The sequence below is a fragment of the Cryptotermes secundus genome, unplaced genomic scaffold, assembly GCF_002891405.2.
Source record: "Cryptotermes secundus unplaced genomic scaffold, Csec_1.0 scaffold271, whole genome shotgun sequence".
Lineage (NCBI taxonomy): Eukaryota > Metazoa > Arthropoda > Insecta > Blattodea > Kalotermitidae > Cryptotermes > Cryptotermes secundus.
In genome coordinates, this window is record NW_019731219.1 from 755,781 (window position 1) to 777,021 (window position 21,241).

Sequence of the window (21,241 nt, forward strand, 5' to 3'; positions counted from 1 at the left end):
TAATTCGTGACGTTTTTCTAAGAACTGGGTGCTATATACTGTGCGAAATCAATCGATCATGCAAGAATAAATTTTTGGACATCCCTGTTCTAAGAATTCCAATTGAGTGTGTTAGTGTGGCCAGCTCAGGGCAATATGATATTATAAACACAGAACATATCACGTCTCTGCTGTTTATAAGTTCATAGGAAACAAAACAGGCCTTTCAGAACAGTAGAACGGAGCAACCTCTCCCAAGAGCAACAGGAACTTTGCTGAAAGACAGGCATATGTAACAATGATTTAGCGCAGCTAAACTCGTGGATTATTATACTCTGAACTACTGACAACAGGCCAGCGAAAAATCTAACAATCTACGGCAAAACCATCAATTATTATGGGCGTTATAACATAGGTGTGCAGCTGGACAAAACATACACGTCGAACCCCCCCAGACGATTTAAATACCTGACGAAACATACACGTCAAACCACGCCAACGGGTTAAACATTCCACTGTCATGTTAATACTAACTGCTTTAGCTATAGTTATACATTATGCAAATTAATATTTATGTTTCAGAGAAGGGATACTGCATGCGTGGTGACTTGTGTCCTTATGACCATGGAAATGATCCAGTTGTCTTAGAAGATGTTGCATTGTCCCATGTGCTTGCATTTGGTCCAAACCACCCACCATCTCATCCATTAGCCCCTCCAAGCACTGGACCATCTGCTCCACTAAATCCTCCCAGTACTTCACAACCATCAGCTGCAACAGAAGTGACAGAAGGACTATTGGAACATGGTGTAACTCAAGGAATTCCACTAGAACCTCCACCTCATCATGTGCCACGTCCAGTGCCACATCCTCACATGAGGGGACCACACCCAGGAAACATGGGTATGTTTCTTACATTGCTTCAATTTTGATGTTAAACCTAATAAACTTTAATGAATTTCAAAGGATATGTGAGCACTGAAATAGACATAAATTTTGCTTTTAACCGCCATCTGTGAGCCGATTGTCTAGATAATGTGGGACCCTCAACGTCTCACAACCCTATGGGCCTTCATGGCCTGTTACAGGGATAGCTTTTTTTTTTTTATTATTATTTTTTATGAAATATAGTTTTGAACCAGTCTTCAGAATGTGTTTGCTTATGTGTTTGGTGTGGCACCTATATGTTGATATGGGGGTGTTGTTTCAGAGTACAATCCAGATGCTCCAAGCATGGAACCAAGGATGATGTGGGGACGTCCACCATTCCGTGGTGGACCAGGAGGTATGTACATGCTTAAATGAAATATGACAGTTATTGGCAAGTGATTTATAGTTGAGATTGTGACTGAAATTTCAACATAAGAAATTTATTTCTAATTACAATGAAATTCTGTTTTTTATTTGTAATTTCATAGAGTTGAAACATGGCTACCCTCTCTTTTCCTTGATCATTCAGTTTGGTAGTTACATGTCAGTGCATGATGCTGAACAAATTGGTACTGTGATAGGTTCCTTCTAACTTTTTTTTATTTGGTCTGACACTGAATTCTTCATACTCATCTGTCATTACCCTTGATATGTGTGATGAATGTGACCAGCTTGACCAGCAATTACAATATCATAACTGTGGTCCCTGAGTTTCACTTTTGCTTGACACTTGGCTCTATTTGTAATGGGAAAGTTCTGTTAAATATTGGGACAGCATATTTTAAATGATAAAATATTGTAGCATATAAAGACCAATTGCTATGACCAACATTGGAAACACGATGAACAGCTTCCAACACACACTAGAACTGACAAGAAGTTGCAAATGGAGACCAAGAAACAACAGAGGCAGACGAGGGATGGCCAGCTGTCGGGAAACGAGAGCGTGCCAGCAGAAATGGGCAGTCATTAAGGCTGTTTCCTATATTTAGAGTTCTAATTTTCAAACTTCTCAGTGTAACATGTCCAAATATCATGACCTGTTACAGGGGCAGCTTTACCTTTTACACACTGAATTTGACAATTCTAATAAAATTTATTTATTTATTTTGCATAAAGAGTATGTTAGCCGTAGCCCCACACAGCCACTGCGATGTCTAGAATGTTCTGTGTGACTTCAATACAAGGAGTATAGTACAATTGTTGAGGATCTTGTGCCCTTGTGATCTTCACTATTATCGGTGTCATACTTTTGGGTTCTCCTACAAAACAAGTAGTGTAAGGCAAAGAAGGCAGAAATTCAGTACTACTCACTATTGGACCATGATCTGAGAAGGTTTAGCGAGCAGGCTGGCTCAGACAGTAATACATGAGCCCAGTTCAAATCTTGGTTGGAATACTGATTATCCTAACAGATTTTTTGTGGTCTACCATGGTTGCTTCACACAAATGCTGTGTAGTACCTGAAATGAGGCCGTGACTGCTTCTCTTCACATCGGTTCCAGCTCATTATTCACTATCATCCAGTCATTTGATGCTGTGTAGTACTGAAATGAGGCCGTGACTGCTTCTCTTCACATCGGTTCCAGCTCATTATTCACTATCATCCAGTCATTTGATGCTGTGTAGTACTGAAATGAGGCCGTGACTGCTTCTCTTCACATCGGTTCCAGCTCATTATTCACTATCATCCAGTCATTTGATGCTGTGTAGTACTGAAATGAGGCCGTGACTGCTTCTCTTCACATCGGTTCCAGCTCATTATTCACTATCATCCAGTCATTTGATGCTGTGTAGTACTGAAATGAGGCCGTGACTGCTTCTCTTCACATCGGTTCCAGCTCATTATTCACTATCATCCAGTCATTTGATGCTGTGTAGTACTGAAATGAGGCCGTGACTGCTTCTCTTCACATCGGTTCCAGCTCATTATTCACTATCATCCAGTCATTTGATGCTGTGTAGTACTGAAATGAGGCCGTGACTGCTTCTCTTCACATCGGTTCCAGCTCATTATTCACTATCATCCAGTCATTTGATGCTGTGTAGTACCTGAAATGAGGCCGTGACTGCTTCTCTTCACATCGGTTCCAGCTCATTATTCACTATCATCCAGTCATTTGATGCTGTGTAGTACTGAAATGAGGCCGTGACTGCTTCTCTTCACATCGGTTCCAGCTCATTATTCACTATCATCCAGTCATTTGATGCTGTGTAGTACTGAAATGAGGCCGTGACTGCTTCTCTTCACATCGGTTCCAGCTCATTATTCACTATCATCCAGTCATTTGATGCTGTGTAGTACTGAAATGAGGCCGTGACTGCTTCTCTTCACATCGGTTCCAGCTCATTATTCACTATCATCCAGTCATTTGATGCTGTGTAGTACTGAAATGAGGCCGTGACTGCTTCTCTTCACATCGGTTCCAGCTCATTATTCACTATCATCCAGTCATTTGATGCTGTGTAGTACTGAAATGAGGCCGTGACTGCTTCTCTTCACATCGGTTCCAGCTCATTATTCACTATCATCCAGTCATTTGATGCTGTGTAGTTACTGACAGAATCATTAACTGAACTACAAAAGAAGAAAATCAGTTCAGTTCAAACTGCTGTTTGCTGTTTCTATGATAACAAGTTCAATATTGTGCTGCCATTTTTAACACCGTTAGGTCATTGCTTTCTGAGCTGTCTCCCCAGAAACAGCTCATAGGTTTCTCTTTTCTCTTTGAGGCACAGGTTAGACAATTGTAATCACCTTGAAGTCCTGATCTTAGCAATGCTGAAAGGTGAATGTGATGTTACAGGTATGAGAGCAGGAGGAATGATGAGAGGTGCAATTGGGCGTCCAGTAGTGTACAATCCTCAACCACAGCGAGAGCTCATCAATGTGCCTGTGACAGACCAGACTCAGAATTACCCCACTACTTACAAACACAACCGACAGCATGCTGAAACCAACAGTTACACTCCAAATACAGAGGTGAAGCACAATTTTTATTATTGCTGCATTATTATACAAAACTATTATGCCCAAGCAAGCTCCTCTCAAATCCTTAGATCAGTATAGATGTACAGTACTAAGTATGGAACTGTTTACACTTTTGAAGTGCCAGAATTTAATGGCCTGGTCCAGTGCTCCAGCATCCTGCTTAAATTACTCTGGACAGTGTACATTAACATTTTTAAGAAACAGCAACACCACACACACAAATGTTAGTACGCATTGGTAATGATACCAGCGGTTGATGTTTTTGGAACATGGTATAGCATGTTGCCATTTTAGCTCTGTACCATTGGCTGTATACTATGCAACCTTGAGGGTCTTGAGCGCATCTTACCTACCAGACAGTGAGCTGGAAGGGAAGGAGGCTGGCAAGAGCCTGCTCACATCACCAGAACAGACCAAGTGAACATTGTTAATACTGAATGAATATTATTCAGTTTGAATCATAATTCTAATATTTTAATCTCTATTCTTGGTACCCTTGCCATACATACATTAGTACTATTCTGTGCTGATGTCCCTCTAATTGTTACTTCCACTACTATCCACAGTTACACCAGAATTATCTTTTTCATTTGTTACCTCTATTTCCTTTCTTCCCATTCTCAATTTTTCATTCCTACTAAATTTTCCTCCTTTCTTAAGCACTCTTATCTTTGACTTATCTATATTTATCTTCACCTTCCATTGTGTGCATAACTCTTACATGCAATTAATTGCTCACTTCATGCCTATACTAGTTATTGCATCTGCTGCCAGATTTTCTGCCAAGTGTAATCCTGATGCCTGCCTCTTTGGTATTTTTGGAGGATGAGTATAGTCATTCATTTATATCTACAATAAAAGTGCATTATTACAAGAATTGAAAACAGCGTAACAGATTGTTGTACTGGACTTATTCTACCGACACTGACCACTCTGCGTTAACGTGGCTTATGAGTTTTAACAACCTTGAAGGACAAACTGCATATTAGATTCAGTGCTTAAAAGAGTACCAATTCCTGTCTGATCACCATCAAGGCTGGAAACAGCAGTGCCGATACCCTTTTGTGACGATCATGCGAAGAGAAGTGTACCCAATGTCACAAAATTGAGGCATCAGGAGGTCACTTGGGTGTCAACAGGACCCTGAATAAGGTCTTGTAAGGGTACTACTGGCTTCAGGTGAAAATGATGCTTAGAAGTGGTGCCTCCATTCATCACTTATGCAGCCAATCATGGCCCTCAAACCAGGAATTGGAGCCAAATGCATTAGTTCAATGTTGGGGCCCTGTTTGAAGGCATAGCCATCAATGTAGCAGGGCCCTTCCCATGAAACACAGCTCTCAGAAAAGAGAAATGGTGGTATGCCTGAGTAGCATTAAGGAGAGAGCAGTGTAACGTGTAGAGCCATTATTATGCAACAGCCGTGAGATAAGCAAATATATCAGAACTGTGTGAAGGTACTGGCTCAGTTAACACATTACTGCGGCAACAGATACACAAGCAACGATAAAGGTATTGTTGGAAACTGCATTTTCTACTCGGTCCATGCAAAGGTATTAATAAGGATGACAGTTGAAGCAAGAATACTTCAGTTTTATCCAAAATCCTGTCTGTAGTCAATCCATACTAGGTGACAATATTAAAGATTTTAAATGGATGATGCTTTAAGTAATTATCATTATGATGGACTTCTTGTAGGCTGTACTTGAGCAGACTTTCGCATCCTTTCCATTTAATTATTCACCATCATGCTTCATAATCCTGAGTTATTGAAAGGATCATTAAATACATTATAAATAAGTAAATAAATGGCATGCCACTGTGGACATTTTACATTGCAGGTACTGCTAATATGTCAGAATAGTTTCCACAATCCAGTGTTGTTATTTTCTGTTTCTCTAGAGAGCAACATAATGACATATGTAATTTTCAGATATCTGTCATCATATTGCCAGTATGGCTGCTGATGATAATGATAATAATCTGCAACACGTTTACAATTGCATGCATTAAAGAAATTTTGGCTTAACTAGTATTTGATCATACTACCATATGTACATGGGTCACAGTGATAACCCATAGCTGAATTGTTGTTCACTGTTGGATTATAACTTTATTATACCATATATGATGTATAAGATTTGCAAAAATAAGAGTCCGTGCAGTAGGAAGCTAGACTTTATGAGTTCTTGCTTTTTCTTTTTCTCCAGGCTAAAGATTCTTCACAACCAACAAAGAAACCATGTTTTGACTTTGCTCGCTTGGGACCACGTCACAAGAACCCAAACAATTGCTCTTTGGAACTGAAGAAAGTACCCCGCGGTTTGAACAATATCACACACCTCAATAATCACTTTTCCAAATTTGGCAAGATTGTGAATATTCAGGTGAGTACAGTGATCTCTATCTAATGTGATGTTAACAGTGATGTGAGATGAATGTAAATTTTTTAATTCGGATTGTTAATGTCTTCTTACAGGTTTCATTTGAAGGGGACCCAGAGGCTGCACTTGTGACATTTTCGAGTCATGCAGAAGCAAATGCCGCATATAGGAGTACGGAGGCTGTGTTGAACAACAGATTTATTAAAGTGTTTTGGCACAACAGCAGTGAGGTAATTGTTATTTTCATGATCAAAAAGTAATGTTGTATAGCATACTTCAGTATGGAAAACATGATCAGCGACATCTAATATTCTGATTTCTGTAACCTAATGACATTTGTGGAACAGCTGTACATTTTGAGATGAAGAAATAGCTTCTTGTAATTACACTTGTTAATTGTATCACATAGATGAGATTCATATAAGCCTGAACTATAATATTTCTCTGATACTGATATACGATGGGGTACCCAAAAGAAACCGAACTAATTTTTTTGTGGGCAGAGCTTTTGTAGTACCGCGTTTTGCCGCTATGAGCGCATAGAGCTAACATTCCTGAGTCGATAAGCCAACTACCATTGCTTCAGAAGGTAAGGACTAGTTTCGGCAGAGTTTATAGTGACAACTGTTTTGTGTGATCGTCGTTTTTGCAGTGGCTGATTTTTGTGAACAGCGTGCGGCAGTGAAATTCTGCTTTTTGCTCTGGAAAAGTGGAACAGAAACTCTTGAAATGTTAAAAACGGCGTACAAGGACGATGCTGTGGGGAAAACTCAAGTGTTTGAGTGGTTTTCCCATTTCAAAAATGGCGAAATGTCAATTGATGACAAACCTCGTTCTGGTCATCCTTCCACGGCCCGAACACATGAAAATGTTGAAAAAATTCGTGAAATCATCAAGGAAGATCGACGACGGACCATTGAAGAAATTGTGGAGCTGTCGGGAGTGACTTGGAGCTCAGCGGCCAGATTTGTGGCAGTTGGGTGACTGGTTTTTCCATCATGACAATGCCCCTGCTCACACAGCCCTGTCTGTATGACAGTTCTTGACCAAAAATGGTATGACCCCTGTTCTTCACCCTCCATACTCACCCGACCTTGCCCCGTACGACTTTTTTTTGTTTCCTCGAATGAAAAAGACATGAAAGGAAAAAACGACAGAGGTGCTGTCGAGCATCTCAAAAGATGAATTTAGACAATGTTTTGAAAAATGGAATAAAAGATTAGACAAGTGTATTAGTGTAAGTGGAGAGTACTTTGAAGGGGATTGAAGGTTTGTGCTTAAAATTTGAATAAATAAGTTTAAAAAAAAGTGGTTCTATGTGGTTCATGCCAAAGAGTTCTAAAAAGAAGAGAATTGGGGCAACCAGACATTTGAGCTCTACAAGGGTAGCTGAGAAGAGATGTTGCAATAGTTCAGTTGATGGTTGGCAAGAATTCCACATAGGAGGCTGTGAATGTAGAACCTGAGCATGTGAAGCTGAAGAATTTCCACTGGTAAAAACCACTGCCAGGGAATGGCTGATGAAGATACATCAGGCTGGAAAAGGCACAGTGGCCACTGTGGTGAATTGTAGTTTCAGTGGTGAATGAATCCATACCCCATCTATAGTCACGCCCCTAAATACATGACAGTACTAATGAAGTGTAGGAGTTGAGGTTCTCACAATAGTGGCTGTGAAGAGTACTGTTTTATATATATATATGTAAAGCCATGCAGTCCATTAAAAGCTGACTGACATTTCAGAGGAACATGTTGGCTCCATCATCAGGGTTCAGGAGTAAGCCAAAAAAGAAACCATCACGAAGCAGCTTCCTGCTTTATGCTGGTTTCTTACTTGGCTTACTTTTCATCACTAAAGATGGAGGGGACATGTTAACTTTCAGCAAACTACATGGTGATGGACCCCAGAAGATAGCACACTCATGTTACTGAAATGTTCCTGAAATATATGTGTTGCAGGGTAAACAGGAGAATGTCCCACCTCCACGGCCATCAGTGAAGGAACGGCTGGGTGTGCCAAACCCCATTTCTAACAGCAAAGTTCTAAATACACTTCAGCCCAAAGCATCTCTTGCCCTCCAATCTGAAGCTGTGGAGAAGGTATATATAACTGAGGCATACATTACTTATGGTTTAAGGTATGGCACCAGTTGAATACTGTCTTGAGAGTATTTTCATTGGACATTGTCTGGCTCTATCATTCAGATATTGATGAGGACTTATTTCCTTTAAAGGTAAGCAGGTAAGTATCCCTGACTTTATTTGATTTCACAGTTGATCTACAGAGAACATGATCGAATTAACCAGATAGTGAAAAATATCCAGGGAGAATATTCCCATGACATGCATTACTTCTGGTACTAATCACACTCTTTAAATTGTATAGCCCAGAAATAAAAGGAATCTCTAAATTAGCATTCTGAATGACAAAAGAACAGCACAAAATACATTCATGCTGTTACACTAGTTAAGAGGTTAATAGAAAAAGAATGGAGGTGTAAAAATTGCTGCTTGGAAATCTGGTGGCCTCTCCTTTTATCTTATTTCATGTGAGTGTGTCTTTACGTGTGTGCACATGGTGGTAGGAGTATCAGTACACTGTTTGACACTGTTTACTGCACAAACCTGTTCTTGGCAGAAAGAAATTTGTATAGCCATGTTTCCGATATATGCATCGGTTCAAGCAAAATAAGTGTTGCATACAGCTCCTTAGTGTACACCATGCAGAAATTCTTTTTTTTTAAACTGGAGCTGTAGTTCATAAGGTCTCTATTCTTTACATCTGATTTGAGCATAGAACCAGTACCAATATTCCACATATGAAATAATTAAACCTGCCCAGGGAAGCCCATAGATCACAGCCTGTGAAATAGGAATTCCATAAAAATAACTTTTCAGATAGACCCCCCTAACAATAATGAGCACGGTATATTGACAAATTGTTTTTGAGACTAAAGACACAAAAAAAAATAAATGTACTGGGATGATTGATGACTGTAAGCGGAAGCAAGGACATTAAATTACAGTGAGCCTATTTTAACATAGAAGTGTGGAGTGCAGGCCAGTCTGAATTAAATGGAAAGTAACTAAAAATGTCCCCCCTCCCCCAAATAATTGAGATTTAATTGGTGATTATTTTCCATATAAGAACTGGCGTGATTTTGTGTTTAATACCTGGTGCAACATCTTTGATATATATGACTAGATGGGATTCATTTTTTTTGGGCTTTGTTGATATGCATACATATTGTCAATATAATTTTTTGTATCTGTTTTAGGTACTTAATATCATCTCTCTTGCTCTCTCTCTTTTTTTTTTTTTAATTTCTTCAGAATTGAGTTTTATTCCAGTTCAAGGCAGAATCTAGCTTGAAACACTGATTTGGTGTAACTCTTACAAAATTAAACTTCTTTTCAACTTTGTAGATTTGTACAGTTCTGTGTGTGTATCCACCTGATGCTGGTCATTTAGTTACCAAAACATGTGGTGACTAAATCTATATAAATAAAGCTTATGGGATGATATACACCATTCATTTATAAGTATGCACAAATGGGATGCAACATTATAAAACTTTTATAGAATGTCATTGTGTGGAGTGTATTTTTAAGCACTACGGCAATATTATAGTTATATATGCATTTCCATTATCTTTATATTTGTTTCAGATATTCTGTGTTTGAGAATAGCATTTCATTGGGTGGGTGGACTCTGTTGTGGAAAATGTTCCCCAAATGCTCTCTTTAGTTTCATGTCAAGATTCTTCAAAAGGGCTGCCTTTCCTGATAAAAAATGCCATTTCCAATTGTAGGATCTGTTCAGTGTCCATTAATTAGAACTCATCATATTTCACACCTTTCTGTATTAGAGTTCTGTATAACTCATGCACTTGAAAAATTTTATGTCTGAGTTTAGGAAAATCTTATATTATTCATCAGATAGTGCCTGTTATAGGGTAGGATGTGAATTGTTGGTTCATCCTATCTCTTTCATCCATACTTCTGTTGTACTCAGACACATTTCAGCTTGTTTTTTTGTTGGCATTCCGTTTTGCTAACAATATCAGTATTATGGGCAGAAGAGGAATGGGCCTTCAGTTGTTACTTCACGGTCATCTTTTTATGGCTGCAATGTACTACTGGTTTTTTCTTTTGTGAGTTGTCCTTTTTCAGACTGTGTGGCATTTGTTTCTATCTGAACCCACCCAACAGCCCTTTCTTTAAGCAACCCATGGAGAAGTGTTGGGTTCCATTAAGAGTTGTCAATGTAATATGTGAACCTAGTTACATAGTTTTGTGTGTTTGAACATCTCATTCATCAGCCATCTTTCAGGTATAAATTTTGAACTGACAGAAATACCCATTTGCAGATTCACACACTACAAAATTTTAATCCAAATAGTTTTCGTTTTGGAAGGTTGAATTGCTCAAAGGAAAATCTCCCATAAAATTTTACTAAGATCTTACTTACTTACTTACTTACTCATGGAGCTGAGCCCTTCTGAAGGAGCCACCAGTTCTGCAGCTACTCAAGAATTTCCCAGCATTTTATGGAACCCGAAGGTTTACTACCGTGTTCACAAGAGCCCTCCACTGGTCCCTATCCTGAGCCAGATCACTCCAATCGATAACATCCCATCCTATCTCTCTAAGATCCATTTTAATATTGTCCACCCACCTACACCTTGGTCTTCCCAGTGGCCTCTATCTGTGATAATACTTTGTTCTTAGGTGTAGAGAAGTGGAAGGTTTTGATTTATATAGTCTGTTGCATATCTCATTTTGGCCAGTCGTGACAGTTTCATTCATTGAGTCATTGTTAATAAAATATAGACATCAAAAGGGAAGATAAAGTTTAAGAACAGCTGCCATGAAAGAAGGTATTTGGGTGCTCTTCTAATCCTCTGCTATGGTTGTAATTTGTATTTCTTCAACTGTGCTTGCAAAATGCATTGACAGTATATGTTTTCATTAATGCCAGACCACTAAGGGTCTTTGAGGTGGAAGAGGTAGGTTCATCAGATTATTAATAGTGTCTGTTTGGTTTTTAAATGCTCCTGAAACTGTGTCTGTAATATTTGGTTCTCTGAATTAATGCATTTCACAGTTTGCTGTAACATATTTTCAGCTATTGGACTGATCTGTGGTGTAGCTCTTGAGAGGCTTTTTGGTACATTTGTGCGCAGATCAGATTGTCACTGTTACTAATGCCATCACTTTTACATTTTTGCTTTCAACGTGATTTCACACTGTTGTCTCAGGTATTGATAACACTGTTAAAATAGGCAATAAATAATTAATCAAATTTATTATAACGCCATCACTTGGTATGGCACTAGTTTTGTATTAATATCATTTCTGCCACTCCTTAGCAATAATTTATTCACTTTATTGCATCTTATAACACTTGTATGCAGCCGTGACAGAAACATTCTGAATTCTCACAGATGGTCCTAATATCATGCTTTATTCTTTGTCCCTTCCACGCACAATACATGTAAAACATACACATAAAAACACACGGAGAGCTTGAAGTTCGGAGAACCATCTGCGAACTATATGTTGCATCTAGAAATATCCAGATCTAAGAATCATTTGGTATAGACTGCAGCATGAATGCCTTAATTGGATACTAGACAGTTCAAGCCACAAAGCATGTACCTTATTGTGCTTTAGATATTCCAGTTAGTTAAATCAGAGCAGTCCCTTAACAGCCACTCAAGAAATCTGTATTCATGAGATCTAAGCTTTTCACACATTTGAAGTTCATATGGTCTTCTGGATTATGAGACCATGTAGCCTGTGAAGTGGTTACCAACATTTTGAAGAAACATACTGCTTCCATCTTCTAGCCTGCAGATGGAGGTAGTATGTTCCTTCAAAATTTTGATAACCGCCCACCAGACTGCAGAGTGTCATAACTCAAAAGATGACAATATGAAAATTCTGTATTGTTGAAAAACAATATGGTTATTACAGGTAATAATGTCAGGCAACAACTTGACAAAAACAGTGTACATACCAACAGCCCTGAAGAAACAAGAGAGCCCTGTCATCAGTTCATCCATTATCCAAGAGAACTCCAAAGCTCAAGTAAGATTTCAAAGGGCATTACCAAAGCTTGTTAATGTTTGTCTGATTTGTACAGGTACATTAATCGTACTATTGTCAATACCAAATTCATCATACAAGGGTAAGTTAGAAAGCGTCCACAGTGTATTTATTAAAATTAACACAACAGCAATACATAACTCACAAGTGCATCTTTTTTCAACACTGTGTCTACTTTCAATACATAGGTTGAGTGTTGCACAAGCTTATGCATGCCATTAAAAAAAAAAGGATATATTTGACATGGTAGCAAGCTGTGTTTGCACTACCTTGTTAAGTCATTGTCACTGTCAAAATAATAGCCTCCTAAAGCATCTCTGAGGGGTCCAAACTAATGAGAATCTGACAGAACAAGGTCATGGGTATATGGTAAATGTTATTAGATGTCAAAGTGTGTCAGCAGTGGCCAGCAGTATGGGGACAGGCATTGTTATCCAATAACACAGCTTCTTTGGCAGTTGTCATAGTGATTACTTTGAGTTTCTAGATTCAGCTTCTCATGCTCGCACTATAACACGCACTGTTTAGTGTCACCCCTTTCCTGATAATGCTCAGAGTTTGGTCCCTGCAAATCTTGGGAACAGCATTAGCATAACTTCTCCCACTGTTGGCTGAGATTTGAACCTCTTTTTTTTGGCAGGGGATGTCAAATGTTTCCATGCTTTGACATTGCTGTCTGGCTCATGGTAGATGCATGTTTCATGATCACTGACAGTGCAGCTCAAAGAGCATCACCTTCCTCCTCATAATGGTTCAAGAAGTGGTTACATATGTCCAAATAGTATATCTGTGGTATATCATGAGTTGTTCTGGAACCCACCTTGCACAAACTATGGAAAAGATTTCATAGGCAGAACTGTGACAATTCTGCATTTGATTTTGCACTTTTATAGTCACCTTCTTGTTGTTGAGAAGTAGTGTGTGACCTTGTTCAGTATTTCCTTTAGTAACTGTGGATAAGTGCCCTGATTGTTCTTCATCATTGGCACTTGTTCAGCAGTTCTTTTTTAATATGTCAGTCTACTGATGCATGCTTCACTGCATGGCGGAACACCATCACCTTACTATGCAGACAGTCTTCTATGAATTTCCACACCTCCCACACCTTCAGTCCACAAAAATTTTTTTTGCATTTTTTTCCTTCTTCTTTGGTGCATGTGATAAGCAGGGTGGCCCATGTTGATGCCACTCGTTGTGAAAGTCTGAAATACCAATACAGCTGGGAGGTTCAGTGTTTACAGTTATATGCACATTCAGCCATGGGGCCAGTGGCAGAAAAACATATGAACATTTTGCAGATACTCTTTGACTTACCCTTGTAATCGGCCGCGCCATAACTTGAGCGGTTAGTCATTGGCTTCCCACCGCGGCAGCCCGGGTTAGATCCCGTGCCTGGTCAAGTGGGATTTGTGGTGGACAAAGTGGCGCTGGGGCAGGTTTTCTCCGAGTACTTCGGTTTCCCCTGTCAATCTTCATTCCACCAATTGCTCCACAATCACCCTCACCTATCATCTGGAGCTGGTACAATAGGCCAGAAGTGTCCGCAGTACAAGGGATTAGTCCCACCCCACTAGCAATAAAAAAATACCCTTGTAATGTCCCATACCAACTAGTGAAGTGACCCTCGTGTTTGGTGTACTGTAGGGCTCATCACAGAAGCCCCACATTTGGATATATTTCAAATACTTGTCACATCCTTATAACTTATCTTTCTTATAACATAATTTTTATACCAAACTGTGTTTGACACATTCTGGCATAAATAATTGTAATGAAAAACTATGTTTATTTCCTTTTTCATTCATTCATTAATCTGTTCAGTCAGCCCTTTCATCTGAAATGTTGCAGCATTGCACATGAATCATTTGCGTATTATGGTCCGTTGATAGTGAAGTGTTGTAGTGCTGTATATTGGTACATAGTCATGACTAAGTGGTCGTAAAAGATATCACCCTCCTCGCCACCACTGCCACTATCACCTGCATAACACTTTCATTATTTTTTTATTTTTCTGGTTTTTGGAAGATTGGAAGTTTCTCATTGGCTGCCTTGTTTGGTAGTGGGATTGTAGTGTAGCATGATTCACCATTAATTATGTAAAAAAATGCATTACTGAGTTCTTCTGATATATCCCTTAAAGCTCTGGACATGCAGTGACTTGGTACTCCATTTGGTTGTCTTTTAACAACCTGGAAATGAAATGGCAGCAAGTACTTTCATCTCTTAAGTCATTATGTGCAAGCTTGCATGTGCACTGATTCCCATCCATCCCTTTTGTTATCCCAACACTGTTGCCAAATACTAGTGCTCAGTTGGCATGCTTCTAGTGGAGTACAGCCTAGGCAGTAGTAAAACAGGCAGTTAATGCTGGAAGTGAATTGTGTGATACAAATTACTAATGGCGAGACTTGGACTAATGATTCAAGACATTAGTAAAATAAAAGGATGGTGTAGCTTATATACCTTTGGCATTGACTTTGCTTCCAGAATTTGTTGGTTGGCAACTGTTCCTTTTTTCCTGCTATGATATGAAGCATTATTAACAACAATTACAGAGTGTTGAGGCAGGTTGGGGAGCAGCTTTTCTGTAAAATGCCTTTCATGTAACAGTCGTGATCTATTTCATCGTGTGTCATAACATTTTTTAAATAAAATTTTATGTTTGTATAAATCTGTTCTTGTCACTGGCATGTACTGTAGCAAAACAGGAACCAAGCTGTAGGAGTCTTTAATCCAGTGGAAGGTTCAACCAGGAAAGCTTATCTGGGAGTTTTATGTTACATTTCCTTACCTTTTGTACCACAATCCCTGTATTCACCCAGAATTTCATTTTTTTTCCACTCATAAATTGTTTAATCTATCTCAAATATTTGTAACACCAGCATACAGTGTTATTCCTTTCTGTACAAACTTCTTTATTCCCCTTGTTTCATTCAGCATAACACGAAGAATTAGTTTTTTGAAATAGGGTTGTTCAGGATCACTGCTTATGGCTGCCAATTCAGAATTCAGCATTAGTGGTTCATTTCTGATGTAGTATCACTGAAGTTAATATCTTTGTAAAATAATTGTGCCTTTGCCCTTTCCTGCTTGTTGTGTGGACTCTCTAGTGGACTGCTTCTGCTTCCATTTGAATTTCAAAATATAGGCTTTTGAGGTACACACTATTATAGCAGTTGTGTTTGCAACCCACCTCACTCTCTTTCAGCATTTTGTGCTTTATGTTGACAGACATATGTGATATAATATGACGCTCCTTGCTTTTTAGTACCTGGCTGAATTTTCTCTTCAAGCCAGAAGTGTCAGCCATTATATTAAAATATCACACATAATATATCAATAAACTGCACTTTGATATGAAGCTGTAAGTTTATGATAAATGTTGAAGTGAAATGTTTCAGATCTGTATAGTCCACTGTACTGTACTGACCATGTGAGCTGAACAAGCATCACTGTCGTGTTGTTACATTTAGCAAGCCGATCCTTGGTGTTTAAAAAATAAGAAATGCATTTATACTTAGGGGAAATTATGCTTTGTGTGTCAGGATGTAAGCTAAAAATGATACAACATGCAGGTATGTAATGAAAAAAAATGTTGCAGTAGGGCAAGGAAGGAATATATATTTATGCTATTTTCTTTGAAGGGGATATGAGTCATAGAGTATGAAGAGCCTGTAAGAGCTGTGGTCTTTTCTAACAGCTGGATGCTCCATACCGCTTGCTGCATTCAGTCAGTAACATCTTAGCACATTAATGGGCATTTGTGTGGTAGCATTCCAAACAGTAACCATCACTATGTAAGATTTGAGGTTTTCATGGCGGTGGCTATGAAGGAGGCCATCTTCTGGAATGTGGCACCATGTTGATCTTGTAGGAACCTATCGCCACCTGCTCACACTGGTTCCTCGCTCACTGATCTTTCTACCTTAAGATGGAGGCGATACATTCCTCTGAAACATCAGTTCACACAAGATCTACATGGCACCACATGCCAGAAGATGGCGTTCTTCAGTAATTATCACTGTTCAGTGAAACTTCATTTTGGGAGGTATAATGTCATCCTGTTGGCTGCTGATCCAGTATGGTTTCACTGCTTCCAGAAAATGTTTTATGCCAGTTGATAACACTGGTATGTGTCATGCTGTTCTCACTCTAAATTTCTTGCATACTGTGGAATGTTTCTGTAACAGTTTTCTTAAGGTGAACTCAGTACCTGATTGTTCAGCATTGGTTCATAGTTGATTTTATTTGTCCTCTCATAAGCACATTTCAGCAGGAAGAATTGTATCTACTGGGATGCAACGCCATGTAGTCCATTAAAATTCAACCAAATAACATGTCACCCCTCAAACTTCAGTTGACTTTCAGTGGCCTACACAGCTTTATATCCCAGAAGATAAAACTGCTCATAATCACTGCTGTACATTTCAGCATGTCTGCCTGTTACCAGTATTTACTTACAATGCCAGCAGTAGGTAACACTATGTAATGTGATATGCCCAATGGTGCCATCACATATTTTTTTGCTGTATTGTGATTTCCTCCCCAGAAATAACTGGTTCAGGTCAGTCTTACTACTTTTTGAGCAGCTCTAATTTTTTTTGTTTACAGAGCCATTAAAATGATATTTTTACTATTACAGGCTGCTACTGCTGCTGCTATCAAGAAGACACAAGAGATTTTAGCTGTGAAAGAAACACTCAAAAAGAAGCAGGAGGAAAAAAGAAAAGTATGTAATGAGAGTCATAACTCGTGCTATCAGGATGACCTGTCAGAATATATATGTTCAAAATTTGTCATTTTCTTCTATAACTCTTTTCAGCTGTAACGTGTTGTATGCTTTATTGTGTCTGTTACATGTTTATAAAAGGCATTTAGCATGCCTTTTACCTTTAGAATGTATTTCAGAAAGTTCTTGCAATGTAAATGTAGGTTACATATTGCAGTGAAATGCCAAATTAAGGGACCCATACTTAAGGTTTTCCTGTATTTAAAGTATTTTCCATGATTTAGAAATTCTGTGTTTAAAGATATACCTGTATTTTATATATGAAACTTTGACTCCTACACATTTTGGATCTTGCTTGTGTGATCATTCCATGGTGCGTCACTTCTTTGTAACCGCCCTATGCTGTTTTGCCACCTTTAAGATGGCCAGCATTGTAGCAGCACCCTTTTATATAATTGACCCACCTTTGTTGGTAGCACCACCTCTGTGACTACTCCACGTTTTTAGGACGATTCTCACCTTACATGGCTGCTACCTCCCGATCTCTTTTTGGTTGCCACTCTGGCCATCTTCTGCAGATGTTATCTCTTCAGTCTCACATCTTTCCATTGACGTATTGTATTTAAGTAGTAGGAACACCTTTCTCATATCATTCCCAACGTTTCAGAGGGATTGGTACCAGTAAACGCGCTCTTGAAACACGACCACGTTGGCTAAATGTACCATGGTGTACAGTGCAATTCCTGTTTAATTTTCCTTGATTTAAAGATTTCCTGCATTTAAGGTTTTCCTCAGTAAGTGTTCAAATCCACTTCTCAAAGAAACCATAAATAGGGTGGGAGTTTGTAGTATTATCACTCAGAGGTAACTTAAGCTGGTTCATAAAAATATCTTTTTGTTCTAACTACATTTTGTCAGAAAATTAATTTCTGTTCTGTTTGTCTTTGTATTCAGGAAGCACTGAAGCTAACAGCAGATTTAAGGAAAAGGAAACAGGACCTCCTACATAAACAGCTGGCACAGCAAAAGCTGCTGATCGAGAGACTGGAGAGCAGTGGGGTGGCTCCTGAGCAACGGGAGGCTCTTATGGCAACCATAAAAAAGTTGCAGGTTAGTTTCATGATGTGATTTATATGGGTACTACACTACTTTATTCCTGGGGCACACAGTAGCATAGTTGGTTGATGCACTATGCTACAAGCCAGTAGGTCGCAGGTTCAAATCCGGATGAGGTCATTGGATTTCTTCAATTGTGGTGACCTCAACATCTCACAACCCTATGGGCCTCCACAGCCTGTTACAGGGATACTTTTACTTTACTACTTTATTTCTAGGTTTGATTCCAATTCTGCAGTTACGAGTTTCAGTTTGTGTTCTTGCATTCGCGTAGTACTTTATTTGTTGAAATATCACATGTGTATGAATGAGGCATGCAGATCCATTTTCAGAAGATGGCATTTGGAGGGAATTATTACTCTTAGTGAGTTTATTTAATGTTTCTTCCTTATTATTGTCATGTATAGGGGGTATAACAGCTCACACATTAAAGTCCTTTTCAACGATGTTTGTTTGACGAATCTCACTGTTTTCTGAATCTCGGACTGGTCTCTAGTCTCTAACCTCTCAAATTCTGGATCTCTACTCCTTTCATAACTGCTACGTGGCCCACGTAGAAGACATGTTGAACAGTTCATTGTCCTCTTTTTGTTCCTGTCGTCAGGAATCTTGTGTTTAGCAACTTGTTACCTGGTAACAACTCGTTCATTGCTGTCTGTTGTAATGGAAAGTAGTGTTTACTTAGCCGTTGCTCATCAACAGATGTCTGGTTTTGGCTCCACTATTCCAGCTTTCTGACTCGGTGTTTAATTAGTTACTTCATGTGAGTGCTTTTTGTACACAGTATGCTAGAGTGTACAAAGCAATATGTTTTGGTTTAACAGGAAAGCATAGAAAAGATCCGCAAAGACCTGTCCAGTGGAGTTGTGCAAGGTGGTACCAGTACAGTCAAAGCATCCAGTATTATAGGCAGCAAGCAACAGAGTGTGACATCACCAGTTGCAGTGAAAAAGAGCAAAGAGGAAGTGAGTACATATAATTGCTTGAAACCATATCCTACTCAGCAGCAGTAGCAATATGTTTAGAAGTAATGTGTCCGATCTGATAGTGGAGCTACAGTAGAACCCCCATGTAATGTCCTTGAGTTAAGATTTCCCCTCATTTCACAAACAATTTTCAATGATCCCAGTTCAATAATATTATTTAATTTCCTCCCTTTCTGATTTTTGTCAGCTTAGTGTTCAAGTCCTCTGCTCCCCAAAGGACCCATGAATAGGGGTTTCACTATAACTGATTGAATCATTTCTCTGAAATTTTTTCTGGGTTTTCTTGGCTATTTCAGGAAAAAGGTGTGATATCTTGAAACAGGCCATGACCACTTCCTTTGTTATCCATCCAGTTCACCATAATCATCATTGTCCAAGCAAGTTCGCCCATGTGGTAAAGTTTCTTACTTGTATTCAGGAGGTGCCCTGTTTGAATCTAGGCTGGGGCATCAGTTTTTGTGACTGAGGTTTTTTCATGGTTTATTTTTTCCTGTCCATACCTCATATTAGGCCACAACTTCTGCATCCACATCCTTTCCGGTTCATTGTTCACTAATCATCCTACCATTTGACATGACTGTGTTTACTTGTGTAATTCAAGTACCTGTAATTTTGGAGAAGAAAATGTGGGAAAATAATCTCTGAGAATGTGTATCTCTTTATCTCTTTATCTGTGCATATATTCATGTGTCTGTTTCCTTATGTCTCTCAACCTATGTCTAAAAATGCTTGTTCTAATGGATACTCATAATATCTCAAAGCGGCTGAAATATATAACTATAAGTCCGTCCCCAAATTTCCAGTCACACACAATGTAAAATATGGCACTAAGATTTGCATAATAATGTGAGTAGAGGAGTGTTTCTTGTTCTTTAGAGTGGTCATAGTGGATATATTTAAAATAATGGAGAATGATTCAACATTTTATTATCATTAGCATTATCCAAACCAAGGAATTAAAGATCTTAAACTTCTACTTGCAATTGACTGCAAATTAGGAGTTGCTGAGTAGCAGAAACCCTGCTTACTCTTTGTTGCTTGCAAATACTAACCACATTCTGTTCTTAATTTACTGCATATGCATATGTGAGAATGAACCTGTCAGCTTGTATTGAACTGGATTAATAGGTTTAAATTGCCATAATGCTTCATGTACTGCACTGTGTCGAGGTCTGAACACATGGATTGGAATACACACAACTTTTAGAAAGTTACATACGAGGGAGAGTTAGTAAATAGACCGCAAATGAATATAACATATAAAACATAATACTCAGACCTGGAAAAAAAAATATTTCTTCACATATCCTTCACCTAGCGCTATAGTTGCTTGTAGTTATGATCTGTAAGTGGTCAGTAAATCCAATTACCAATCCAGACACTGTCTGTAGTCACTCATACATGTGACAGTATTTTGCATGATTTTAATTCATTTCCATGTTTGTACCACTGCAGTATATTACACTTTTCACTTAATGCCCCTTGATTTAAGGTTGATCATAGAAATATTATGTTTGCAAGGATTCTTTTGTCATATTAATCCAATCCCTTCCATCACATATAGTGTATTTTGTGTTAGCAGGGACTAAGGGAGCATAGTAACTGTTGTATAACATGGTTGCTTATAGGCACAGCGTGAAATATTGGATGCTGAATTAGACCTCTTCACACGACAACAAGAGGGTGGAGATACATCTGAATTGCAGCGGAAAGTGGCGGAGCTGAAGATGGAGGCTCATTCACTTGGACTACTACAAGGAAGTACACCCCCTGTAAGACCTCATCATAGGACTGCTGTGCCCCTGAATAGGAGTCTCAGCAGGACTCGAGGCAGTCCGTTTCGAGGGAGGTGAGTGAACAAGGGTTTTAACATACGAGGGTTGGAACTTTAATAGTAGCAACTATTTATTTACAACTGATACAAAATAAATGCATGTTTTGAAGTTTTACTGTCCTTCAATGTAGTCACCAGCATTGGGTACAACCTGTTGCCAGCAATGTGGAAGTCGTAGGA

At 38.8% G+C, this 21,241-nt stretch overlaps 1 protein-coding gene across 2 annotated transcripts in view; it reads left to right on the top strand.

The window, feature by feature from the left end:
- The window catches only part of LOC111866432 (RNA-binding protein 26), a 53,869-nt gene that overhangs the window by 27,870 nt on the left and 4,758 nt on the right, over window positions 1-21,241 (top strand). The window contains exons 8-18 of one of the 2 annotated variants that reach the window (XM_023855390.2): window positions 562-882; window positions 1,190-1,264; window positions 3,717-3,892; window positions 6,112-6,288; window positions 6,381-6,515; window positions 8,245-8,385; window positions 12,265-12,378; window positions 17,039-17,125; window positions 18,080-18,235; window positions 19,066-19,206; window positions 20,856-21,076. In XM_023855390.2, the coding sequence (XP_023711158.1) occupies window positions 562-882; window positions 1,190-1,264; window positions 3,717-3,892; window positions 6,112-6,288; window positions 6,381-6,515; window positions 8,245-8,385; window positions 12,265-12,378; window positions 17,039-17,125; window positions 18,080-18,235; window positions 19,066-19,206; window positions 20,856-21,076 (1,744 nt within the window). The remainder of the gene's footprint in view (window positions 1-561; window positions 883-1,189; window positions 1,265-3,716; window positions 3,893-6,111; window positions 6,289-6,380; window positions 6,516-8,244; window positions 8,386-12,264; window positions 12,379-17,038; window positions 17,126-18,079; window positions 18,236-19,065; window positions 19,207-20,855; window positions 21,077-21,241) is intronic. The other variant, XM_023855391.2, reaches the window with a different exon arrangement.